Raw genomic sequence first — 23,728 nt, 5'->3', positions numbered from 1 at the left:
CTGCAATCCAAATGTCTCTAATGTAGCCATAGCAGCAGTACTTCTCCTGCACTATGTCCTGCCAGTCAGTTTTGCAGTCATGCTCCCTGGTGTCTACTTGTGTGACCATGTACTCAAGTCAGCTCAGATGAACCCTTCCCACAGTCTCTAAACTCTTTCAAACTGATGGGAAAACAAAGTCTGCTGCTATCCTGGAAATAAAAACACTAGCTTTAATTAAGCAAGCCAAGCAGCCAGCCTATTTGAGACAACTGATGAGGATGCTCTTTTGAGCATGGTCAATTACCTGTCAGAATAAAACTGAAGGCTTTGATTCCATCTTCCGATGAAGTTAAGGACTGCCCAAAGGGACAGGATACAATTATTCTATCTACATATAAAAGACTGAAGTAGATACATCAATCTCTTAAGCAAGCAATGTTAAACAACTGCAGATTAGATTATTCAATTATGGTATATATACCAGACACAGGAGAGTGTCTGACATTCAAGAACACCCACCTTCTGCAGTCGGGCTACCTTCTCATAACACCCATCCAGCTCCTGTCGTAGAGACCGGTTTTCTTCTGACAGGATTTCCACCATTTGCTGGGCCCTGGAAACTATGGCAAAAGGATCTACTTGCATCTGCTGATATGGGGAAGGTATCTGCTGAGCGCGGGACATCACTGAATAGGAATCGCCTTGCTGCTGCTGCGGGCCAAGGAAAGGCTGGCATAGTCGGTACAAATCTCCCTGATGGACTTGGTTTGACAAGAAAGGCTGCTGGGTCCGTGGCAGAATGCCAGGATCTCCCTGGCTTGGAGTCAGGGGTTGCTGGTGCTGGGAAGGGGACAGCCTGGATGGCGGTGGAGACTGAAGCAAGGTCAAAGATCCCAAAGATGTCAAGGAAGAAGTTGGACTGTGATGGTGAGGTGGTCTCTGTTGTAACTGCAGCTGTACATCTGGGTTCTGCCTGGAAAACAGAGAGCAGAAACTCCATCAAAGTCACATAGATGATGCATGAACCAAATGATAAAGGCATGAGCTGTATAGCCCCTATTCACAGGTATTTCCACATGGAAACCCCTCATGTTCAGGGCTTTGAATATACATTTGTTTAAATAAATGCTTCAAAAATCAATCTGGTACCAGAAAATCAATTCTAAGTATGTGATGGTCGTAATCGTGTGTCTATTTTATATAGAAACACTAAGAGAAATTCCATCAGCAACCACTGGCAAAAATTATTTTTACTTTTTTTCCACAAACTATGAATAAAATGGCTGAGCTGAGGACTTCTCTTTTGTCCTGAAAAATGCAATCTCTTAAATAGAAAACAATTAATCTTCTTCAGTAATTAAGGATACGAAGTTAAAGGAATTGGCTAAGCTCCCTGTTGCCAGGCCAGCACCAGTGGTGCAAGCTTTCCCAAGCATCAACCAACACGCCTGGTCAAATCAGACAGTTAAAGGACGTGAAAACAAACCTAAGAGTTAGAAGGAGCCTTTTGTCCAACGTAGTAAGTGTGCTCATTGTTCCTAACAGTAACGTCCAGAGGATATCAAACACAGATCGAGACATCTGCAACACGCTTGCAGAGAACTAACTCCAGCTCACGTTTCATGGACTCTGGAGATCCCCATTTTAAGCTCTGCTATGTTACCATTGAAAAAACCTTTTTTAGAAACCGTGGATTTACCGTACTTGGATGATCTCAGAGGGCAGGCTTTGCTGCTTCTTCCCATGACATTCAATCTCTAACTTCTCTAGACATTCTTTACACTAGCAGCTGAGGTCTACCCTCTCCAGCCAGTTTCTTCTCAAGCACAGAACTCAGGCTGATGCAGACCCACTCTGGCAGTTCAGTTCTGCAGTTCTGTTCTGATAAAATTTCCTATCCTCTGGGCTGCAGTTGAACCCTGCAGCTGGAAAAGTACACACTGCTCCACCTGTCTGGAGCTGCTGCAGAATACCCCCGTGGTTGTTTGTGCTCACAGGAAGGACCCTACGGAATGGCTGTGCTGAGCACACCAGGGATACTGATGTTCACAGCAGCCCCCAGCACTGCTCTCCCACCACACCAGGAGGGTTAGCCATGTGTCAGTTAATGGCAGAAGATGTGGACCTGAACTGGAAGCCAAAGGGTTACACAACGGGCTTCTCAGCCTATGTGCAAACACTCGGCATCATCCTTCCTGTCCTGTGCAGAGCGAACGCATCAACTCTTCATACCCGTCCAAAGAGGAAACGTCTGTATTACTCACATCTGGCTGCCAGTGCACGTAGGAGTCAATACGTTCTCAGGCAGGGTTCACCATTTCAGAGCTGCATCTCATTTTCCCTGCTTTCCAGCAGAGAAGGTGCAGAGAAACCCTCAAGGTGACATTCAAGTTCTTTAATGGGGAAACAAATCTGCTCATTCTCACACTTGGGAAGAAACAAATAATTACTGCTCTAGTTACTGTTCTTCCCTTCCTCCCACTCAGGTGACTGTGGCCCCCAACAGCATCATCATTTCAGGAGCTGCATTTTCCCAGGAATGATTACACGTGGCACAAGGATCTCAGGGGTTACGCATAAGACAGTTGTGCAAGTAATTTCCTCAGGAATGTTCAAATTAGTAGCAGCAATTTGGTTCTTCCTCTCCTGGCAGGTCAGCCCCACTTAGTGCATTTATTTCATTACTTTTACTCATCAGTTCTCACAACGAAGAATAAGGCAAAAACCAACACAGGATGTGCTCAAGGTCATCTAGTTTGTCTCAGGTGGTTTCCAACACCGTTCTCAGCTCACTCAGGTTAGTTAAAACTTTGCATCTTCACACACTCTCCAGCTCCTCCAACTCTCTCTTTACATGATGTCATGTTCCTCTGATTTTTTTAATCAATTAAGGACTAATTGTTGTGACAATCTGTGATGGCCTGCAGAGGTTAGATCAAAATACATATGTTGCCAGTCTGCCTCCTGGCTGAAAACAAACCTTTCCCATTTTGAATTCACAAAACTCTTTTTGAAAACAACTTGAAGCAGTTATTCAGATAGGATTAACCCAATCTGCATGTGCTGGTAATATAAGCCTGGGGACTCTTTAGATAGGGATGCTGACAATCTGGGATATTTCAGTAAATGCATCTTGTCATCCTGCCATCAGAACCTTGCTGTTTCCACAGCATCTGAGCCCTAAAGAGAGGAACTCAAAGGAAAGGAGGTCGAAGATGCAACAATGGCAGCTAAATTCTGAAGGGACCCTCCTTGTACTGACATGCTCAAAAACAACTTTAAAAAAAAAAAATCTATTGTAAAGAACTCCAGGAAATCATGGCCAAGTATTTCTAAACAAGATACATTTCCAACATTTCCAGCATTTTGGCACTCACATCCAAAGCCTCTCACATCTTCAGAATACAGCAATCTCACAGGTTCAAGCTACAACATGAGAGCTGGAAGTCCCAATTTTGTTGCATTACCAACAGCTTCAGAGTTTCCAAAGTGACACAAATTCCCAGCAAGATTATCCAACAGGGCTGATACAGCCCATGTTTAAAAAAAATATTTCCCAGTAACCCCACAGTGACGTCTCAGCCTTTCAAGATCTTCTATGAAAACCTTCATCTGCACATTTACAGAACTTTTTAGTATCCTCGCTACTTTCAATTCTGTCTCACAAAATACTTACATACATATTCTTCTCATATATATTCTTCTCATATATACACTTCAAAATACCCAGCTCTGAGACCCTTCCCTCAGATTAATGTGAGAATTGTGGAGTTTATTTAGGAAGGCAGATGAACCCAATGGTACTGCTTGAGATTTTTTTAAGTCAGAATCCTAAATCTTAAGGTACAAATCACTCCTGGGGTCACTTCACAGAACTGCTGATAGAAAGGTAGCAGAAACTCTTCTCCATGAGAGAAACTGTCCCCAGGTAACCTGCAGCAGTAATTGCAATTATATCATGCAAAAATGCAGACAGACTCTTGAAATACTTGAAAAACAAAATTACTCAGTATCTTTCAATTTGCCTTGCTCTCATAAACACCTCAAACACCGAAAACAACCCTGCAATAATTCCTAGAAATGTTTAAGCTTGAGAAAAGAACTTTAAGGGCCACTTCATTTTGAATGCTATGACACAAGAATCTCCGCTTCCTTTACAGTCCCTGGCAAAGACTGGAGAAACACGCCACACGGGCCAAGTACAACTGTGGATTTATGGCTCCGCAACTACAAGGGTCACATTAGCTTTTAAGTCACAAAGATAGAGATACGGCTCTGCAAGCAAACCCAGCCAACAGGAGTGCAGAGGCTGCCAGGATTACAGGAACCAAGCCATGCAGAAGATCTATGCGCAGAGGAGCAAAGCGGGGCGGGCAGAAAAATGAAGAGAGCAGAAAAGGTCTCTGGATTGTTAAAAACCATTTTTGCCTTCCCAGCTTCTCCTGCTACATCAGGCTCAAGCCATCACGGGTCCCCACTGCCTCCAGCCCTCCCTGTGAGCCAGGACACAGAGTGCAGGAGGGAGCAGGCTCCGCTCAGCCAGGCGGCTGAAATCAAACTGATGCGGTTTTGTTCTGCCTCCATGCCGCACCTGATTATCCCCGCTTTGATGCTGCTCGGGGGAACGTGGGACACAGAAGGGATTTACTAATTATGGGACAAGCTCTTAAAAAGTTTCTGTGCAGTCAGCGGGATTAATCCCAGCAGCACTCGGTCACTTGGGCGGGGGATGGCGCTGGAATCGGAGGCAGCAAGGCTCCTCAGTGCACAAGGCTGAATCCAACCAGCCCCTTCGTCCCAGTTCTGCCATGGGGGACACAACCGCTGCACGCTGAGGCCAGGGCTCCTCTTAGACCTGAACATTCGTGGCATCACCGGTGCTTAGGTACAATGGAAATATCAAGGAGAGAATGGGATTCTGGAGCTTTGCATGCAGCCAGTCCTCTTCTGAACTTTACAATTTCCAAATAGCAGCGCAGATGCCCCTGGCATGCCCAGTATTTACATTAAACCAACACTGCTACAAACACATACATGTTCCCAAACTTACGCCGCCCAGGAGCAGGTGAGGCAAACTGTTTGCAGACTGGTTTAAACTTACCACACAGCCCATTCCTTTCCCAGAGCGGGGAGGGTGAAGCATGAGAATGTCGTGAATTCCCCAATGTTTATCTTGCTCAACGGGTTTTATTTAACCGCATCGTTAGGTCACCCTCAAATTCCCCTGAACAATGAGGGGAAAACCCGCAGAAAAGGGTGTGGCTTCGCCAGCAGAAAGAAGGGGCTTTGTTTCCTTGCCGTGCAGTTCAAAAAATGCACACGTTTACCAATCCCAATTAATCCTGATAAACAGAGCTGCAGCCCAGGAAAGCTGCAGCGGCTGAAAATACTTTATCGCTGCAGAGGGGCTGCGAAGACGCACTGTCAGGTGCCAGGCAAACACACTCCTCACAGTCATGTGCCTTTAAAATGCTCATGCCACTGCCCAGCTGCACCTTTGGTAGCAGAGAAGATTTCTTGTCTAAATGACTGTTTCTCTTAATATGGGAGAGGACTCTCTCCCTTCCTTCACTACGCTGCTCTGTAATTTATGGATTAGTCTTGCAATTGTTCTACTGCTTCAGCATTCGCTTGCAAAGGAAACCTCTTCTCTGTACAGCTATTTAGGTTAAAAAGTAACCTCATTAGATTCCCAGTGCTTTGAAGACAAATTTCAGTTGCTTCCCCTACTGGAAACCTCGCCAGCTGAACCTTTCTCCTCCTCCCCCCTCTTTTTTCCAAGCAGCCAGGATCCATCCAATACAGACAAAAATCACCCTGTCTAGAGGAGCTGACTGTTGGCATGTTTTCAAATACCTCTCCCTTGCACAGCAAGCAGGCAATGTCTCAGACTCACTATATTAAATATTAGGAGCATTTATGATGCAGCACAAGCACTAAGGATCTGTTTCCTTCCCCTGCGTGCAGATTTGAGGCCTTTGAATTTTCAAAAAGATTTGCAATGAGCTTCGACAATCACTACCACCCCCCCCAAACCCTTTACTTCCCCTCTTCCTGGCCTCTTTATTATTTATTTAGCCAGATCAAAGGGCCTTTTCATCAGGCTTGTATGCTGCTGAAGTCATTTCAGATCACAAACAATGGTGGACAAACTCTGAAAATAGCTCCCCATAGGACTAAGAAGGTTCTGAGCAGATTCAAATTCTCCAAAGCTCAGACTCTGTTCCCAAATACAGACTGGTTTCTTCCTCCCACTCCCCTGAAAACACAACACAGTATGTGCAAACATAAATGCAGAGAGACCTCACCATTTTCTTCTGTAGCAATACCCTCCTGTTGCTCCTTTGTATTACTCTCTTAGATTCAAAGCCAGGCCAAAATCATAATACCAAAGTTCCCTCTCCCCAGCCTTGGATAGAGATGAGACAGTAAGGAAGCAGGTAAAGGAGAGCCATATTTTCAATCCATGTGAATAAAACTTCATCTTCACCCACGTGGCCATCAGCGTTTGGCTCAAGCCAAATCTACTTTCTAATCTAGAGAGAACCAGAACAGGCTGGGATCTCAAATTGTGCAAGGAAAATTAACAAAAGCCAAACAAGCAAGTCTTGAATGAGAAACAAAGCACACGCTTTCTACTCCTACGTGCTGGCCCACTGAAAAATCTGGAAAACTCTAAGGGAAGCTCTGGCCATTTTTGTTCCCCACACCATTAGTGATTTCACTCACTTTCTTCTTTACTATGTGGCATTTAGGTGCAGCTTGAACCTAAAAAAAAAAATAAATACTTTCCCTTGGCAGATGTAATTAAAGCACAGCTTAAGTACTGCAATAAGTAACTGCAAGTTTCTAGAATGAATCACACCACAACCTTTTTTTCCCCTTTCCTTAAAGCAAGCCTTCTGCACGGCTCTGGAGCTGCATTAAACTTCCCCTTGCCATAAAATCAAGCTGGTCTGTTGTTTTTTGTTTGGGCTTTTTTTTTTTTTGGTTGTGCATTTTTTTCCTCTCTAAAAGGCGTCAGGTCTCTCTAGCTAAGCCAGTGAAAGAGCTTACAGTTCTTCCAGACACCGTCTGCAGCTGAACACAATACATAGTCTCATACAAAAGAGATGAAATCTTTGCTGAAAGATAATCTACCTCAGGAGTGGTAACAGTGGACTGAGTTTTATGCTTTCTTTTCTTATCTGGCTGCCATTTTAAGATCTTGCTTACCTGACTGACCCATACTCAGGGGGATGTTGATACCTCATCATAGGCCCATCGGATCTTCCCTGCTGGCTCACGCGATGATCACTATAGAAATGCCCCGAGTCCTGAGGTTTGCAGTTCATAGATGGGGTGGACACATTTTTGTAAGGATACTCCGGAGGAGGACCCCTCTGCTCCATCCCTTTCATGCTGGGCTGGGAAGGCGGCTGCACAGAGTTCTTGTAGAACTCACTGGAGCCAGAATTTTTATAAGGGTCGCTCGACTGCTGAGGAGAAAGTGGAGAGAGAGGGGAGAGTGGTGCGCTCGTGACAGGCGCGTGCGCCTTGACACCACTGGTGGCCAAGGACAGCTGCATCAGCCTCTCGCTCAGGGAACGGACGTGTCCTTGCTTGAGGTCCTTAAGTCCTTCATCCTGGTGGACCTTCCCTGGGCTCACCCGCTGAACTGTGGGCCGCCCTTCAGTCCTCATCTTTTGGTTGGTCACCCCCGTTACATAAAACGCTGCCCCGACACTAGCATGCGGCTGGCCCCTGAAATACTGTGACTGCACTTTGGCTTCCTCATAGGTCGGGAGATCCTCGCTGTTCTGGAGTCGCGGGGAGAGCTGCTTCTCCATGATGCTGTTGTCCACCTGTATTTCCTGGCCCTGGGGCTCCTGACGGGCAGCATGAGTCACGAGCTGATGGTCCTGGGAGTTCAGCCCTTCGTTCTGAGATGCTGGACTCCCAGTGCTGTTGAAAGGGGGGGCATTTCCTGTGGCTTGCTGGTGTAAGGCAAGAAGGTTACGGTTGTCATTTGGGTTTCCGTATCTGAGCTGCTCCTGCAGCAGGCGTTGTAAAACTGTCGTAGCTGCTTGTTCTTCTGAATTCCTCATCTCAAACTGTGGTGCCTTTTGGGTGGAATGTAAAAGCTGCCCTTGACCTAAGGAAAGGAGACACGGTTATTAGCGCCTGAGTAGATCAAGCAGAAGACATTTAAGAGCAATAGCTTAAAATACAGAAGAAAAAGGCAGGTTAGATTACCAAAGGTTCCCATAACAATGAGGGTCATTAAGGCCCTTAGACCTTCGAAAGACTTGCATGCTAGGGGGCAAAGACTCAAAGGTGATGAAAGGTGACTTGCAAGTCTATAGGAATATCAATCGACTGCAAGCTGCAGGGATGCAGGCTGAATACCTCAGACAGCAAGGCTGCTTTCAGGAGAAAGGAGACCCATAATTCACAGGATGATGGTAAAAAAGCCTGACTCTTGTTTGTTTTGCACTTATAGCTACCAACAGTGAAATAAGTTCCCCATATTTGCAGGCAGGCAAAGATAAAAGGGTGAAATCAGCAAATTGTCAGCTTTAAGGAAGGGGAAAAAAAAAGTTCAGTTGAGATTGTATATGGATCACAGGAAGTAGATGCATCTCTTAGTTTAGATCAGTTAAAGCAAGTAATGAATACCTGGATAGCCAGCAGATTTTTAGAGTTAATAAATACACAGAGTGAGATCAGCTCCTAGTCTCCCTACTGCAGAAAATAGTACATAATGGGGCAAGTGAGGACTCTGTAACTTCCTGCTATACAAAGGCAACCAAATCCTCACACATCTTAATATCAGCTGAACACATGCAAATGCAAGAGGAAAGTAGTTGTAATCTTTTTTGTGCCTTAGATCAGACAAGTGACAGGAAAAAACACTGAACCAACGAGAGAAAATCAAAGAGTGAAGAGATTCAACAGGCAGTAACCAACAGCAGTTAGCCCTCACTCAGTCTCCCAGTAAAGTCAGGAGTTTGTGAAAGAAGCTCATACCCACTGGCCTTGCATAAGCTGAAATATCCAAAATGAGTAACATCTCTGTGGCATTTAACTAGAAGCAGAGCTACTTCTGAGCTAGAACAGTTCAGAACAGAGCATGCTTTACAAACACACATCGGTATTCTGGCACTACCTTCTGACACCTTTTTTTCTGTACAACATTGTCCCTTAGGAAGAGGCAATTTGCTCACGCTAGCTAGTTCTCAGGCAGACCCAGGGATGAGCTGCAGGAGTCAGGAGACCTGGAGGTTTGCTTTGTTCCAGGTCTCCACAGCCAGCCAGTTTCCTCCTTCAGCACTGCCCACCACACCAGTCTTCCCCTGGAACAAAGGCCTCGATGGTTCAGGCAGACAGAACCCTTCCGCATAAGTTAATGAAGGTAAAATCCACCTCAGTCCCGAGCTGCCTCATCAAACTATGAATTTGGGCCCCACTGAATGGCCAAAACTGTGATTCTTCTGAAATCCTGTTTGAAGCGGCACATACCTACGTCCTTCACTTTGACTTCCTTGGGAAGGAGGAGCGGTTCTGGCACATGGGGGGACACAGCCTTCCTCCCGCACGTCCAAAATTTCCACTCAGAGATGGCTTCAGTCTCCTCTTCAGTGGGACAGATCACTTGATACTCTCCTCGCTTCCAAAATAATTCTGAGGAAAGCATTGAAAACATCATTTTAATCGGCAGACGTGACCCTAGAAATAACAAACCTTGGCCCATATTTAATATTTTTCTTTGTAGTTTCTTATTTTCTCCCAGAGCCCGGCAATTCTGATTGCTTTAGGATGAATGAACCCCCATGTCCCTAACAATCTACTCCAGCTGCTGCTTTAATCATGACAATTTCTGCTCCAAGATTAAATGTTGCCAACAATGCTCTGTTCCATCTGCGCCTCCAAGTGAAACAGTGATTAAAACCCTCTAATTCTTTAACTCCATTGTTTTATTTTTTTGCTAAGAATGAAAGCTGCAGCACAGATGACAGTACTCTGTGCTTACAGCTCCTTTTTTCAGTGGTACTGTATATGGCAAATTAGAGCAGAAATTCTTCGACGAGAGGTGCTGTGCTTACGTGCTTCATAAACTTACTACAAATTACGCTTCAGAAATGACTGAGAATGATCAGTATATCAGCATTAGCTTTATTTTACAGACTGGGAAAGTGAGAGAAAGAAAAAGACACTGCCAAAGCCTATGCCAGAAATACACTGCAGATCCCAGCTCTAATTCCCCAAACATTCTTTCATTACGTTACTTTTCCCTTTCTGAACATAAAGAGCTAAAGAAACTTTAACCATTAAGGGGAGAATCAGAAAAACGTGCTTCTAGGTACATTATTCAAGATGTACTTAAATCTACTACTAAAGGTGTCCTGAGCAAAAAGGCAAAGAAGCAAAAGAAGTGAAACCTGCTTGTGAACACTGTGTTTGTACTGTAAGGGTAAGCAATTAAAACTAGCAAAATTAAAAATATTCAGTGGGATGTATATTTTGTATATTTCCTGGAACACTGTGAAAAATAAAATGAGCAGACATAGCAGAGGAATGCAGACGTGGACACTTCTGCCACCATCTCCTTACAGCACACAACACACCCAAGAAAAATTATCTCACATCTGCAAGTTAAATACTTGAGGTGTCAACAGCAATTTCAAGGCACATGAACAATATCTAACCAGGGAACAAGGCTGTGTTGTGTGGTGTGGTACTTCAAGATGGTGGCTGAAAAAAACTTCTAATGTCAAATTCTTAACTGGTGACTGAGCTCGAGAGGGATATATTGAAAACAGCTGCCAGCAAATATGCAGCAAAGAACCTTAAACCAGGCATTAAGATAGCATATAACTAGAGCAGTTTCTTGCCTCCTTTCCCAGTTTTGCACAACAGAAGTGAAGGATTCCTTTCTCCCCCAAGCTGGTAGAGCTGACTCTTCTTTTTCTCTCTTAAAAAAAAAACAAAAAAAAAAAAAAAACAAAAAAAAACCAACAAAAAACAAAGTTGCCCTAAGCAACCTATTTTATTAGAGCATAAAAAGGCTTTTATTATGCAATATGATGCTGCCTTTCCACCCAAAGATTTCTTTTGTCTCTACTGGAAAAATGTAGGGGGAGGGGGGCTGGTGGTGTTTATTTTCCTAATACAAAGATATAACCCAGCTTGAGGTTCTGCCTCTCTGCCTCAAAGATTCTCTCCACAGACAAACGCGTTCTGTGCACACTGAACTCACATAAACGCCGAAGGAAGCGGTGCTGTATGTCACCATCTCACACACACCGTTCCACCTCACAGCCACACGAGCTCATTCTGCTCTGCTTCTGCTGCTTCTGATCAGAAGATGGATGGGCACGGTTCACACCGCAAGGATCTGCTGGGAATGAATACTACCAATTTCAGCACAGATGCAAAAGTCAGCTCAGAAATCCAGAGAAAGAGGTGGATGGGGATGCAATACAAAGGTCCTCTGGCCAACAAACCCAGTTTCTTTGCACCACGCTGCCTTTCCAACCAAAGATTCTCTTTGTCTTAACCATAAGACTGTCAGCACGAAGCCTAGCTTTTTTCCAATTCTACCCTATTATTTTTAATTAATAAAGAAAATCTTGTGCAATTAACTTGGGTGGCAGCATTCTTGGAATCCTCTTTCTGGGAAAGTTGGAAACTCATGGCACAGACCAGTTAGCAGGGCTTTTTTATGTAACAAAACACAAAAATAAACAGCACCAACGGTTCTGAAGCCCATGTGCTATTTCTTTGGACATCAAATTCTATTTGCGTTTGGCTCTTCCAGCAATTTCAATACTAGTGTGCCAAGCACTGAAATTAGTGAGGTGCACTGGAAAAGTTGTTATGATAGAGTTGGAAGAAAATTGATAGGTTGTGTAAATATTCTAAGCAGACATCTTTTTGAGTTTAGCCTAAATTTATTAAGATGGACGAGGTTGAATAGTTGACTACAGTCGGTTCATTTCAGTCTACCAAATCTCTGCAAAACTACTGGCTTATGCACTGCATGATACATTCTTCATAACCACACAGCCTAGCAATACTTTGCTTTCCAAGTGGAACATTCAGTTTTCAAACAATTCTGCTTTAAGGAGCCACCGCGGTGTAGAGTTCCCAGGCTGAAAAGACTTGGCAGTTTGCTCCTGTGCGTCATACCTCGTGGCTGATAATCCAACCATTTTGCCCCAATCCCTACTCCTGAAATTACCCCTGGTCTATTTGTATCTGCATGTTTCCAAGCCCAGAACTGGTTGAACTAACACAAGAACTGCAAAGTGTTGGACGCAGCCATGCTGAGGCCGAGAATGAGCATAAAGGAGAGCTTAACAGGTGCTATTTAACAAAGAAAAGGCCGGTTTTTGCAGGGCACTGTGTAAAAGTGTAGTAACCAAAGCTTCTGTGTGAAACATCATGCAGTTGTGCACAGGAACCGTGCCAGACCATCATAAGGAAGAGAAATTAATGAAGATTTTAAAAAGATAATGCTGCCAGGCTGTCAGGAACCAAAGCAGCACATTTCTGTACAGCATGCAAATATTTTTCAGCATTACAAAAATAAACAAGCTTAGACAAGTGAGGTACTCACCACTGCTTGATGAGTGGCTATAATGCTATAGCACAATTAACCTGCATGGAGCAATAATAACCTCACAAGCAAAGAGAAGCATCTCTAGCTTGTGAAACACGGAGGAATGCAAGAGTCCCTATGAGGGCAGCCTGTATACACTTGCCCGGAGTGACTGCTTAGCCAAGAAGCTAATTAGCTTACGCATCAGGTGGGATAGAAACAGGTTCATCACCTCAAAAGCTCTATAGTACAGTTAAGCACTTTCAGTTTTACTACCAAACTCTGCGTCAGTCATATACAGACAGAACAATCCAGTGACAGTCAGATTTCAAACTCGAGCACTCAGCAAACATAGCTTCTTCAGACAGAAAGTTTCTAAGGGGCCCAAAGGTTTTGCTAAGTAATTCTGTGTTTCACAAAGCACATACATGTAATACTAAGCCTGGCTGCCAACAGGTGATGGGATGCTTATCAGTTAGATGAAGTCCTAAGTTGTTTTTCTAGGTACAGAGTTATCTCCAAACATACCTGCATGCTGTAATAGAGAAAGGGAACACAAACCAGAGATGGCATGGAAAGAACAGCCTGTAAAGTCCTCGAGCAATAGCAGAGAGCAGCTCACACGCTAAGCCACTCATTGTTTAACAGGAATATGCCCTCACTACACAGCCTATGCGAAACTCAGCACGCAGATTGCTTCATACTGCAAAATTCACAATGCCTGTAAGACCACTGGAAACACAGCTCTTCTGCACACACACTCCCTTTGAATGGTTAGGAGCACAGGTCTCTTAAGGGTGGGGTCCAAAAATTAGACCAGACTATCACTGCATGCTCTCCATTTCATTTTGCAGCCCTACCCAAGTAGGAGGAAGGGAGAGCACACAGACTGAGATAGTCTCTAAGAATAAATGTTCCCAAGGCCAGTACCCAAATGCATGAGGCAGCACACAACAAATGCCACAGCTCTGATAGTGCCTCAGTACCTGCTCCAAGCCAAAAGCAGCTTTAGGCTCCAGCCACAAGCACTTCCACAGCTTTCACTCAAGCATCCCATCCCTGCTTGCCTGGATCTGCTGACTGTGTCTCAGGTGATCTTGGAGGGTGGCACTGAGCAGGTGCATGGAGCAGAGCCAGCATTACTCATCTTCATACCAGAGGGACAGAGTCACTGGGCAAACAAGAAAAACTTCCTTCTTTTAACTAAAAACAAGAACAACGTCACCCGGAGGGGTGCAAATAATGCACATACCCTTTAAATTAGCTCATCTGGCAATGACAGTGAGAGCCACCAGAACACCCAAGCACTGGTCCCAGCTCTAATGACTCTGAGCCCACCTTGGCCCTACCTTGCCCGAGCCACCACCCGTTCCCCTTCAGTGCTTGTGGGACCGGGCCTTGGCCACAGAACAGTGCAAGGAAGCCTGGAAGGCTTTAAAGAAAAGCAGCAAGTCATTTGGACTTGGAAAGAAGTCAGAACACCAACACAGGAAAAGCCCCTCTAAATAACAGCACCATGGAAAAACTCAAAATGCCTTAGAATTACTTCTCTCTCACTGGAAAGTATCAATTTCTTCACAAAGAGGTACCTATAATCTTAACTGACATAATTTAGGCTTGGCATTAGAAAAAAAGAAAAAAGAAGAAGGGCTCACAGAAGCTGGTATAAATAGGAGTGCTTCATGACTTGAGGCATTTTGATAAGAACATTATGGAACTTCAGAAAGCTCAATAAAATTTTGAAAGTGAAACTCAGAGAGACGCTTTTTCTGAATACACTGCTCTAACAGAAAAACCAGTCTAGGTACATTCATCCAGCTGTCCGTACTGGGAATATTTCTGAGTGAATACCATACCATTCCCTTATTTAAACTGCTATGCAGCACTACCAGGCATATTGACACATCAGTGCAGACGGCCCTTCAGCAGCACGTACTGCCATTTCTGCATATTTCATGAAACACCAGCTCCAAAAGGGGCAGCAGGAGCTCTGCTGCTAGCTTCATAAAGGCCAAGATCTCACCTTTTAGATGTCATCTCAATAAAACCATCGAGCTTACACCGCTTTAGTCACACCAGGTCTTGTTTCAGAGATCTGCCTCCCAGCGCACACTGCACAACATTCATCTGCTTCAAACTTCACAGATTTCCAGTAATTATCCTTGTCGAATTTAGGATTTGTCATAAACCCAAGCCACAATTTTAATTCAGCATAGAGCTTTGTTTTGTCTTTGTAGAATGCTCTGCTTCTTTCTGCTGCCAGCACTAAGGCAGTGCCCTGCTTCTGTCGTCAGCAGCCCCTGTCCCACAGCTATCCCAAGAATGCCCCGCACCGTTTTCATTGCATTGTGTGGTTTCTCCATTCCTTCACTGATTTAGTCCAGGCCTCTCCTCAGGGCTCGCAGATAATGGAAACCATGTGAGAGTAAAATGTAATCTTCAAACATGCAAACCAGTTTCATGTGCATTATCAGAAGTGAGCAAAATGTTGACAGCGCATCATTTGTCCCTGCCGATAGGATCAGGCTGCGTTAATTGCTGCCGAGATTAAAAAAAAAAAATAAATTACAATCAGCATCTGCATCAAAAATGAAGGCAAAAATCAAACCCCAAAGCTTAAGCCCTGAAAACAGGAGGAAAACACTCCTGGAACAGCTGTAGTCCTTTGATGCTACTTTAAGGCTGTTTTTCCTCAGATGCCAGTTGTGACATCTGAAAATTTGTGTCAAGAGTTGATACAAATAAAACTTGCAGGCAGAGAAGGGTGTAGGGAAGAAATCAGCATGCCTAACGCTAGCATGGAATTTGCTGGCTTTTTCAAGCACTACAATTTAAACCATGTTAAGCCCTTTTTAAAAGGAGAAACTCTTCTCATTTTACAAAGCAGTTCTAAAGAATTCAGTGGGAATAGTCACAGAGCAAGGAAAGCAATTGTTTTTCCAAGGGTTGTCTATTTTTCCTTTCTTACTAAAGAAAAACAGTGAAACCTCAGCCCACATCCCAGCTGCTGCTCACCTGACCAAGCTGGCAATGCTGCTCTGGGATGTTGCAGGAAGGGAGCAAGCCCTGCTGCAATGCTGGGATGAGCCAGGACTGTGGAGCCCATTCTGTGACCTCAGCGGATAAAAGATGAACTGCCTTTTTTCTGTCGTTAAAGCAAAACCCAACCATCCAGACCACCACATTTTTAGAAAGTAAAGGTGCCACAGAAGTGGTTTGGGTGTTGTTCTTTTATCATAACCACTTGGGTTTCTCATGCGCACCTTGTAAAAATCTTTAATTACTTGTAGGATGATTAATTAAGCCTCACCACCACACTGGGAGGCAGATATTATGAAGCTCACCTTAGCACAGTGCGATTGGCTCAGCCCCGGCCTACATGGATGGTTTTGCTGCCCCAGCTACGTCACTCAGGAATTGTTTTTTTTCTATGTAACTATTCCAGCAACCACTCTAAAGCAGATGCTGCTAGGATGGGAAATAATGGTGTTGAGGTACATTACTCAGCAAAACGTCCTTGCTAATATAAACTTCATCACTACTAGAAGGATTTTTCATAATGACTGAAGCAGCAAATGTTTTAAGTACAGATTCTGCCTAAATGTTGAGGACGTGGACATCCTAGAACCTGTGCAAGCAGAAGGCAGGGAACTCTGAATATTATCTACAGCTGGAGAAGATGCACTTGCAAAGTATTCCTGGTGGCTGCAGAAAAAGGAAATTAGAGCTATGCAATATTCCTCTAGTGAAAGGCACGTACACGTCCCAGTTGCAGTGGGGCAGCATTAGGAGCTCATAGCACACCGTGGATGCCAAGATTTTTATTTCATTTCTTTTAAACAGGATCCAAGTGCTCCATTCCCATCCTAACGCAGCAATGGCAAAGGGCTGGTATTTCCATGCACCTTTGGAGTGCTTTTCCTCCTGCTCTCCAAGGTCCCCTTGACTTACCCAAAGGTGGAGAGGACTATGTAACTGCTTGCAGTCTCTTAAATCTTTATTATTCTGTAGTAAAAAAGAGTTTCAAAGTCATTTTTACCTAATACAAATTGTACACAGCAACAAGAAACATTCACTTGTGACTACTTCAGTGAACTACAGACGACCAGTTCCTTGGGCACTGCTACAGGCTATCTGACATTGCTTTCATGTTCTGTCTCCAAAAATATGGAAGACGTTTCAGTTTTGGTTCTTAAAAAAAATAAAAAATAAAACAATTAGCAAACCAAGGGAAGCTTTCCCACTCTGTTCTCCCCAGCCCACAGCAGACAGGCCAGCCCTAGTATGAAGCAGCACCATTTGCTCCAGCTGGCCACAGAACTGCCCAGATGAGCAGACGAAGAGAAGTCCACCAAACCCTGAAGTGAAAGGAGCCACTGAAATGTGCAATTACTTTCTCTGAGAGTTGCAAAGAATAATCTTAAAAGGTTAAAAAGGTTAACTAATCTACTTAGAAATAAGCTGCATAGAGACATTAAGCATTTTAAAGCAAATGAGAATTGCTGCAATGCAACTCTAGCACAGAAAGGATGCTACAAAATCTAATTAATCAAAAGCTCAAATTGGCTTATTTCATAGGCATTCATATAAGAGAACTGCTCAGCAATATCTTAGTCTACAATCAGACGTTACAAGCATTATACTGACACAAATACCAGTCAGTTTTATTATATCAGTGAGCCCCATTTCCATCTGCTAACCAACAGTGATGAACGTGATACACTCCAAAAGTAGTTTTCAAGGAAAATGACCAAAGACCTGCAAAACCTCCCAAAGAGGTTTTCAAATACATGTTTTGAAGAAGAAAAGGCTATTTTATGCTTCGACAACCAACCTCAACAAGTCACTCTATGAGACAACAAAAGAGTAAAAGCAGCAATAGGTATGATAGGCATTATCCATTTATTCCACAGGACCAAGAGTGCAGGTGGTGTGTCAGCACAGCACAGGAAGATTCAGCTCTTTGAAGGAAGAGAGCCCTCGGTTCTTCAGTGCCAGCAGTAGAGGAGCTGCTCACAACCAATCATGACAACTGCTACAAATGACAACCACAACCTGTGATCCTGAGGTGTTGCACAAACCTGCAACATAAGTTCTTCCTTTGCTTAAGCTATGTGCTCACACTGCTGTGACTCAACTACAGTATATTGAAGCCCTGAGAATTCTGCTTCCATGGGTCTTTTCATTTTGTTCTTTGTTTTCTGCTTTGTGCAGAACCTTTTCTTTTCATTCACCTATTCCTATTTGCTCACCAGCTCATCAGTATGAACCCATCTCTCACTTAAATCAGGTGCCTGGTTTGCCCTGAATGGCCATTTACATACAGATTCACACAGGCAAGTTTCAAATATATCATTACTTAAAAATTAAATTTGAGTATCTAGGTAAATGCAAATTGCAGTACTCGTGAAAAACTCCTCTCACCTACAGGCATAGTAAGCAAGACAAATACTATGCTGCATACTTGAAAATGATTTGCTCCTCGGGCCTCCTTCACACTATTATTCTCCAAAGTTGCTGAGATGTTTTTCTTGAAGACTACATTTCAGAACTACTCAGGAGAGCCAAGCAACATGCAAGATTTGGATATCTGCTGACTCGAGAGCTCTCCTACCCAACAGTGCAACATTTTCACATGGATACAGTCTCAGCATCAGATCTCCTTAAAGCACAAACCAAATGCTTACACAGAAGCAGTTGATATGACCATGACACAGAGGCCGCGGTGTGACTTCCTGCGGCCAGCGCTGCGTTCCAGAGCCGGTTGGGAACGTGCTCCCTCCTGTCTAACAGGTTAACAACTGTGAAGCTCCTGCAGCCAGCCTGGGATCACAGGGCAGCTGTGAGCCTATTTGTTCAGAAAGATCATGACTTAGAGCCCATGACACGAAGATGACATATATGGGTTCACATAGAGAGAAGATCATACATACGAGGAAGGCAGAAGTCTGATCGAAAAAGCAACTGCACGTCGGAAAGCAAGAGAAGCAAAGAATCCCAGCCAGCAGAAAACAAGCTCACAGAAATTGCCTGTGGCCCAGATTCAGCACAATGGACTAAATCATTCTGACAAATCCTCTACTGCTTCCTGCAACTTTACAGCCCCGGCAATGGGCAATTTGGAACACTTCTCTGAAAAACCAAGAGATCCAAGTTCTCCCTTGTTTTTCAGGGCAAAGAAGAGGAGAAAGAGAGCCTTCAGCCTCTTTGCCAATCATCAAGAATGGCTGTTCTCACACTATTCTAAACTTCTGGTCTCCATGGAGGGGGGATACCTAGCAGCAAACATTGGCAAGTAAGGACATTCCACTCCCACTATATCGTCCACAATAGCAAGGAAAGAAATCTGTTAGGAAGCTTCCGTTAGGAAACCTTTCAGAAAGCCTCTTCACAAGTGTCTGAAAATACCCTGAAATATGGGAATGTCCAACAAAAGTTGGATGGGGGAAAACAGGCATCTTACTTTATTCTGAAAGCATTTACACTTCACTCCAATGTGGGAACGTCTAATAATCCAAGAATCTTTTGCCAAGAACGAGGTCAGAGTTTTCTAATTCAGAACAGAGCCTAACACACCCTGTTCTACCCTGCACACAGAATCTCATAATTTACAGGTGTTTGGAACCAGGCTTTAGTTAGTTTAATACAAAACCTTAACACATAAGAACTTTCTTACATTGGGCTTCTTCTTTCCATTGGATTACAGCTCTGCAGCTCTTCAAGAGCTGTCAGTATGAATGAAGCAAGAACTGCAATCCAGAGCTGTGCCCCGGAGAGATATGAACAGACAGACCTATTCACAGCTAGAAGTATTTTACATTAACATGTACGTGGGCTGTTGATAATTCAAGACTTATTAATTATTAGAATTAAAGACTTATTTCTGTATATATATTGATATGGCAACAACCAAAACCTATGCCAGATTTTGCTCTGCGTTAATAAAAGAAAGCCTTTAATGAGCTGAAATTTTACTTCATTATAGTGACAGTGGGCCTGAACCAGGGGCCAAGACATCATGTGCTGAATGCTGTACAGAGTTAAATAGTGCATGTTTTTCCAACAACAACAAAAAATTACCAAAACCAAACAACCCACATTACACTCAACTGGAAGTTAAAAAAAAGAAAAAAAAAAGAAAAGATAAAAGATAAAAGAGGGAGAAAGGTTTGTGTTTGGAGAACATAGGGATTGCAGATTCTCAATTTCATTGTCAGGGTTCGGAAAACACAGCAGTAAGGCAATGCAACCTCACTTCTAAATAAACCAAAAGAGCAGTCAGACTGCTGGTGCACAGGAGAAAGAGAACAAGAGGACTATTAAGTTATCTACACTTCTGAGATTCTTCTTGTACTTTTACAAAGTGAATGGCTTATGCTAATCAGGACGCATCTGAAATATATCATTCAAGTCTTCTTGGACAAATATAGCTCTTATTTATCCAGAAAGATCCCCACCAGCTGGCAATGTTTGCATACAGTGTTAAACCCAACTTCAAGAGCTCATGCATTACGAGTCATTTCACATTTAAAAACATTAGTTCTCTTAGCTGTAACTGAAGATGGAGTATCCCAAGAGAAGAATTTTTGTGGAATTCAACAATGCACTATGTTTCCGTCCTACTTCCTCCAGCACAAAGAAGTTGCACGCTTTTGTCAGTTCTTTTTTCCCCTACCAGGGCCTTGCCTACAGAATATCTTTGGAGAAGGAACAAAAGGATTTGCACCAATCCCTCCTATATGAATCAAATATTTATGCTATACCCTCTTCAAGCACTTTCATCTAGTAACCTGTGGAATGTGATCTCCTGACCTTAACACTCAAGCACATCTAAATCAGCTGCCCTTTGAGCTGCATTACAGACCGGAGAGAATTTTTATACATTCGTATTACAGGCATATGAAAACCTTGTGGTGCATCTGCGGTGCTCTGCAGTGCAAAGCAGGCCACGGGTTAGTCCAGAGTCACTCAAATATGCTTTGCAAAAGAGCTATACTCTGATTCCTCAAAGTTTATGGCACAATCCGATGTCGCACATCATCACAAGCAGGTAGAATAAAGACCACGGTATCAGTACATTAATCAGCCACCACAACTCAAATATGCTTCGCGCAAACACTACCAAAACGATGAGGTCTTGGCACTGCCAAAGGAACCCACAGCCCCACGTCCCACTGGATGGCCCCCACTGCCTGCTCATAGTGCAGTAACAGCGAGTTCAGGGAGACCAGGCTCCTCCTTCTGTCCGCATGGGAATCCTTTCCTTTGTTCAAGGACAGCAAAAAGAAACCATTCCGCATTGTGTTTGAGGTTCCCATTAATGTTTTAAGGATAGAGGTTCCGTTGCAACTAAGAGTCTTGGAGAAAAAGAGGGAGATCAAGCACTCTGGATAAACCCCCAACCCTGACTTCTACCACAGGACTAGTTTTTTAAGGGCTAGCCATGAACCAACCCACTGCTAGAAGCAGCAGTCAATGAGAGAGCCCTGGTCCAAATATGACCCAAAGATTTAAAAGGGTCATGGGCTCAGCGGTAAGGTTCCTTTTTTTCTAGCAGTCCTGAACAACCAACGCAGTGTTGCCATCACTAATGCAGCCGCAGCACAAGCTTGAGAAAATAGTTCTTGTGATCCCACCTGTGGTTTGGTAGAGAGACCTGGTCATCAGAAGAAGTCATGTTGGTGGAAAACAGTGAGACAGCAGCCAAAACCTGTGTCCTGTCCTCTGATGGAGCTGGGTTGGACACCTGCCCCAGGCAAGCTCTTACACCTCAGCTCTGAGGGTCTGTCAGCTTCTGCCCTCCCTCATAAGGAGAACAGCACACCTTTTCCACTCTCTTTTCCCACCTACATTCCTAAGGAGGAGAGGAACAGGAGAAAAAAAAAAAAAAAAAAAGGAACAGGGAGCAGAGCAGACCGATCTTTAGCATTTCCTGTATCATCGGCAGGAACAACCCACGCAGTGGGGAAGAGCATAATGTCAAGGCTGGTTTCACTATATAAACAGCCAGATCCTCCTGCTGGGGGATGCTGCGTGCTTCCATGGGGAACAATACAATCCTCCCTGCAAAGGAGGAGTCCGACTATGAGCCACATGAATTCCACAGGTTCTTCCCTTGCACAAAAGCCCAGCAGCAATGGAACTCTGGCCTAGGGAAGCGGGGACAAAGACAGAGCTGGGGGAGAAAGAAGGATCAGAAACTCACAGCAGTATTTCCACTTGTAAAACAGCACACATCCAGCACTTGGCCCCTAGAGAAAGAAGTATGCTCAAAAACATGTTTCCCTGCACAGATTGGGCCTCCTTCCAGTTATTATGTGCACATGTCCCTGCTGCACTTTCAGCCTTACTTGAAAAACACAAAAAACAAAGAAAATATCTTCATGTTCAACTCTGTACAGTGCCAAGCTTGTTACCAGCCACATCCAATACGCTGATAAGACGTGAATACACCTTAATTACAGGCTCAACACTTCCACACCTTGTGACACAAAGATTAAGGCACTTAAAGGAAAACAAACTCCAGCATGGAATGAGAAATTCCAACTGATGGCAGCAGCCCTACTCACAGGCATGCATAGATCAACGTACACGACTCTCTGCAGAGCACCACAAGCAACGACAGCCTGGACACGTGGATTACAACAAGCACAACAACAGTGATTGCTTTCTGAAAAGAAAGCCACAAGAAATGTGGCTGACACAGACCCACTTCAGTGCCTTCCAAAAAATTTTGCTTCTCCAAGTACACACAAGCACACAACTATTAATTTTAGTTAATATTTAGTGACAGCGGTGAACAGGTAAGCGTATTTTATGTGTCGGTTTGCAAGATGAAGAGCAGTCTTTGCAGGAGAGAAACAACTGCCAAAAGCCCACAGAGCCGGCCTGTCTCTCAGCTCTGGCTGCATCTCTGTTCCATGAGAGAGTCTCTTACCTACTGATCTGCTGAAGACAAAAGGATTTTCTTCTTTTCAGAAACTGGACACTTGGAGCTCGCTGGGGTGACCACACAAAGCTGCCCTGCTGCCAAAGGTATTCTTTTCCTCGGGTTTTTGTTGTTGTTTGGTTTTTTACCCTGGAGAGTAAAGGGCAGAGCAGCGGATTCAGCAGGGGCAAAGGGTGGAATTCGAGACCCAAAGGGTGAGCTGCAGGGCTCTCTCCAAATGATGTTGGCTTCAAGGCGCTTTTGCCTGCAAATCCTTCTTCATCCTCAGCGTCAATAAAACCGAAGAGGGAAGCAAACTATGTTAGCGGCACAAATGTACCGGGTTCCGCAGGGGCTTGGAACGCGGTGGGAGGCGGATCCGCGGCTGGATTTTTCTTTTTATTGGAAACGAACGCGCTCACAGACGGGCGACCGGGACGGAGGGCAGCGCTCCGACGCAGCCAGCCGGGCCGCGCGCACAGCCCTCGGCGCCTCGAGAACGGCGGAACGAGCGAGCAGGACAGCCCCGCGTCCCGGGCCGCGCCGTCAGCGGGGAGCGGGGGCCCGCAGCATCGCGGCTGGGGCAGACAGCCGGGCTCCCTCCGCTCCGCGCCTCGTCCCGCGGTTACCTGAGCCGGCCGAGCGCGGCGAGGCAGGGCGGTGCAGGGCAGAGGCGTCCCGCGGTGCTCGCACACAGCTCCGCTCCGCGCCTCTCCCGCCTCTCTGTGCGCGGAGCGCCCCGCGGGCGGCACTCCGGCAGGGCGGGCAAGAAGCACGGCCCGCCCCGCCCCGCCCCCGGGCCGCCCCGCCCCGCGCTCTGCTGCTCGGACGCTGGAGATAGTGGAAAGTGCGGCCAGCATACGTGGCCAACCGCGTAGAGGCGGGATATTAAAGGAGTTCCCCCCGTATCGCATTCCGCTTAAAACGAAAACATCCATCACGCGTTGTTTCGCTCTGAGCGTCCGCGGTCCCCTACCAGACCGACACGGCCGAACCCGAGGGTGGCTGTGAGCCCTCCCCGTTTTCCTCCGTAGGAGTAACCGCACAGAGGTGATTTTCACTGAAGGCTCCTGGAGGATTTCAGCTTAGAACACAGCGTGGCTTTACACACATGAGCCGGCCTCCCTTGTGCCCACCTCCTCCCAAAGGGGTAAAAGGGCCCCAGGTGGCTGTGAGGATCAGCATTTCAGCTGCATCAGAGAGATGCAGCCTCCCTGCTTAGGAGGACCTCGTGC

At 44.9% G+C, this 23,728-nt stretch overlaps 1 protein-coding gene across 7 annotated transcripts in view; it reads right to left on the bottom strand.

The window, feature by feature from the left end:
- Window positions 1-23,728, bottom strand: part of AMOT (angiomotin) — a 61,106-nt gene that overhangs the window by 27,995 nt on the left and 9,383 nt on the right. For 3 of the 7 annotated variants that reach the window (XM_048960084.1, XM_048960087.1, XM_048960086.1), the window contains exons 2-4: window positions 9,484-9,645; window positions 7,198-8,116; window positions 502-955 (exon numbers count right to left, since the gene is read on the bottom strand). In XM_048960084.1, coding sequence (XP_048816041.1) covers window positions 502-955; window positions 7,198-8,069 — 1,326 coding nt within the window. In that variant the 5' untranslated portion in view covers window positions 8,070-8,116; window positions 9,484-9,645. Of the gene's footprint in view, window positions 1-501; window positions 956-7,197; window positions 8,117-9,483; window positions 9,659-11,221; window positions 11,363-22,502; window positions 23,245-23,728 lie in introns of those variants that run through there. The other 4 variants (XM_048960083.1, XM_048960085.1, XM_048960081.1 and 1 more) reach the window with 4 other exon arrangements.

This window comes from Lagopus muta, chromosome 13, assembly GCF_023343835.1.
Source record: "Lagopus muta isolate bLagMut1 chromosome 13, bLagMut1 primary, whole genome shotgun sequence".
Classification (NCBI taxonomy): Eukaryota; Metazoa; Chordata; class Aves; order Galliformes; family Phasianidae; genus Lagopus; species Lagopus muta.
The sequence above is the reverse complement of the archived record's forward strand: the minus strand, read 5'-3'. Positions and strand labels throughout refer to the sequence as shown.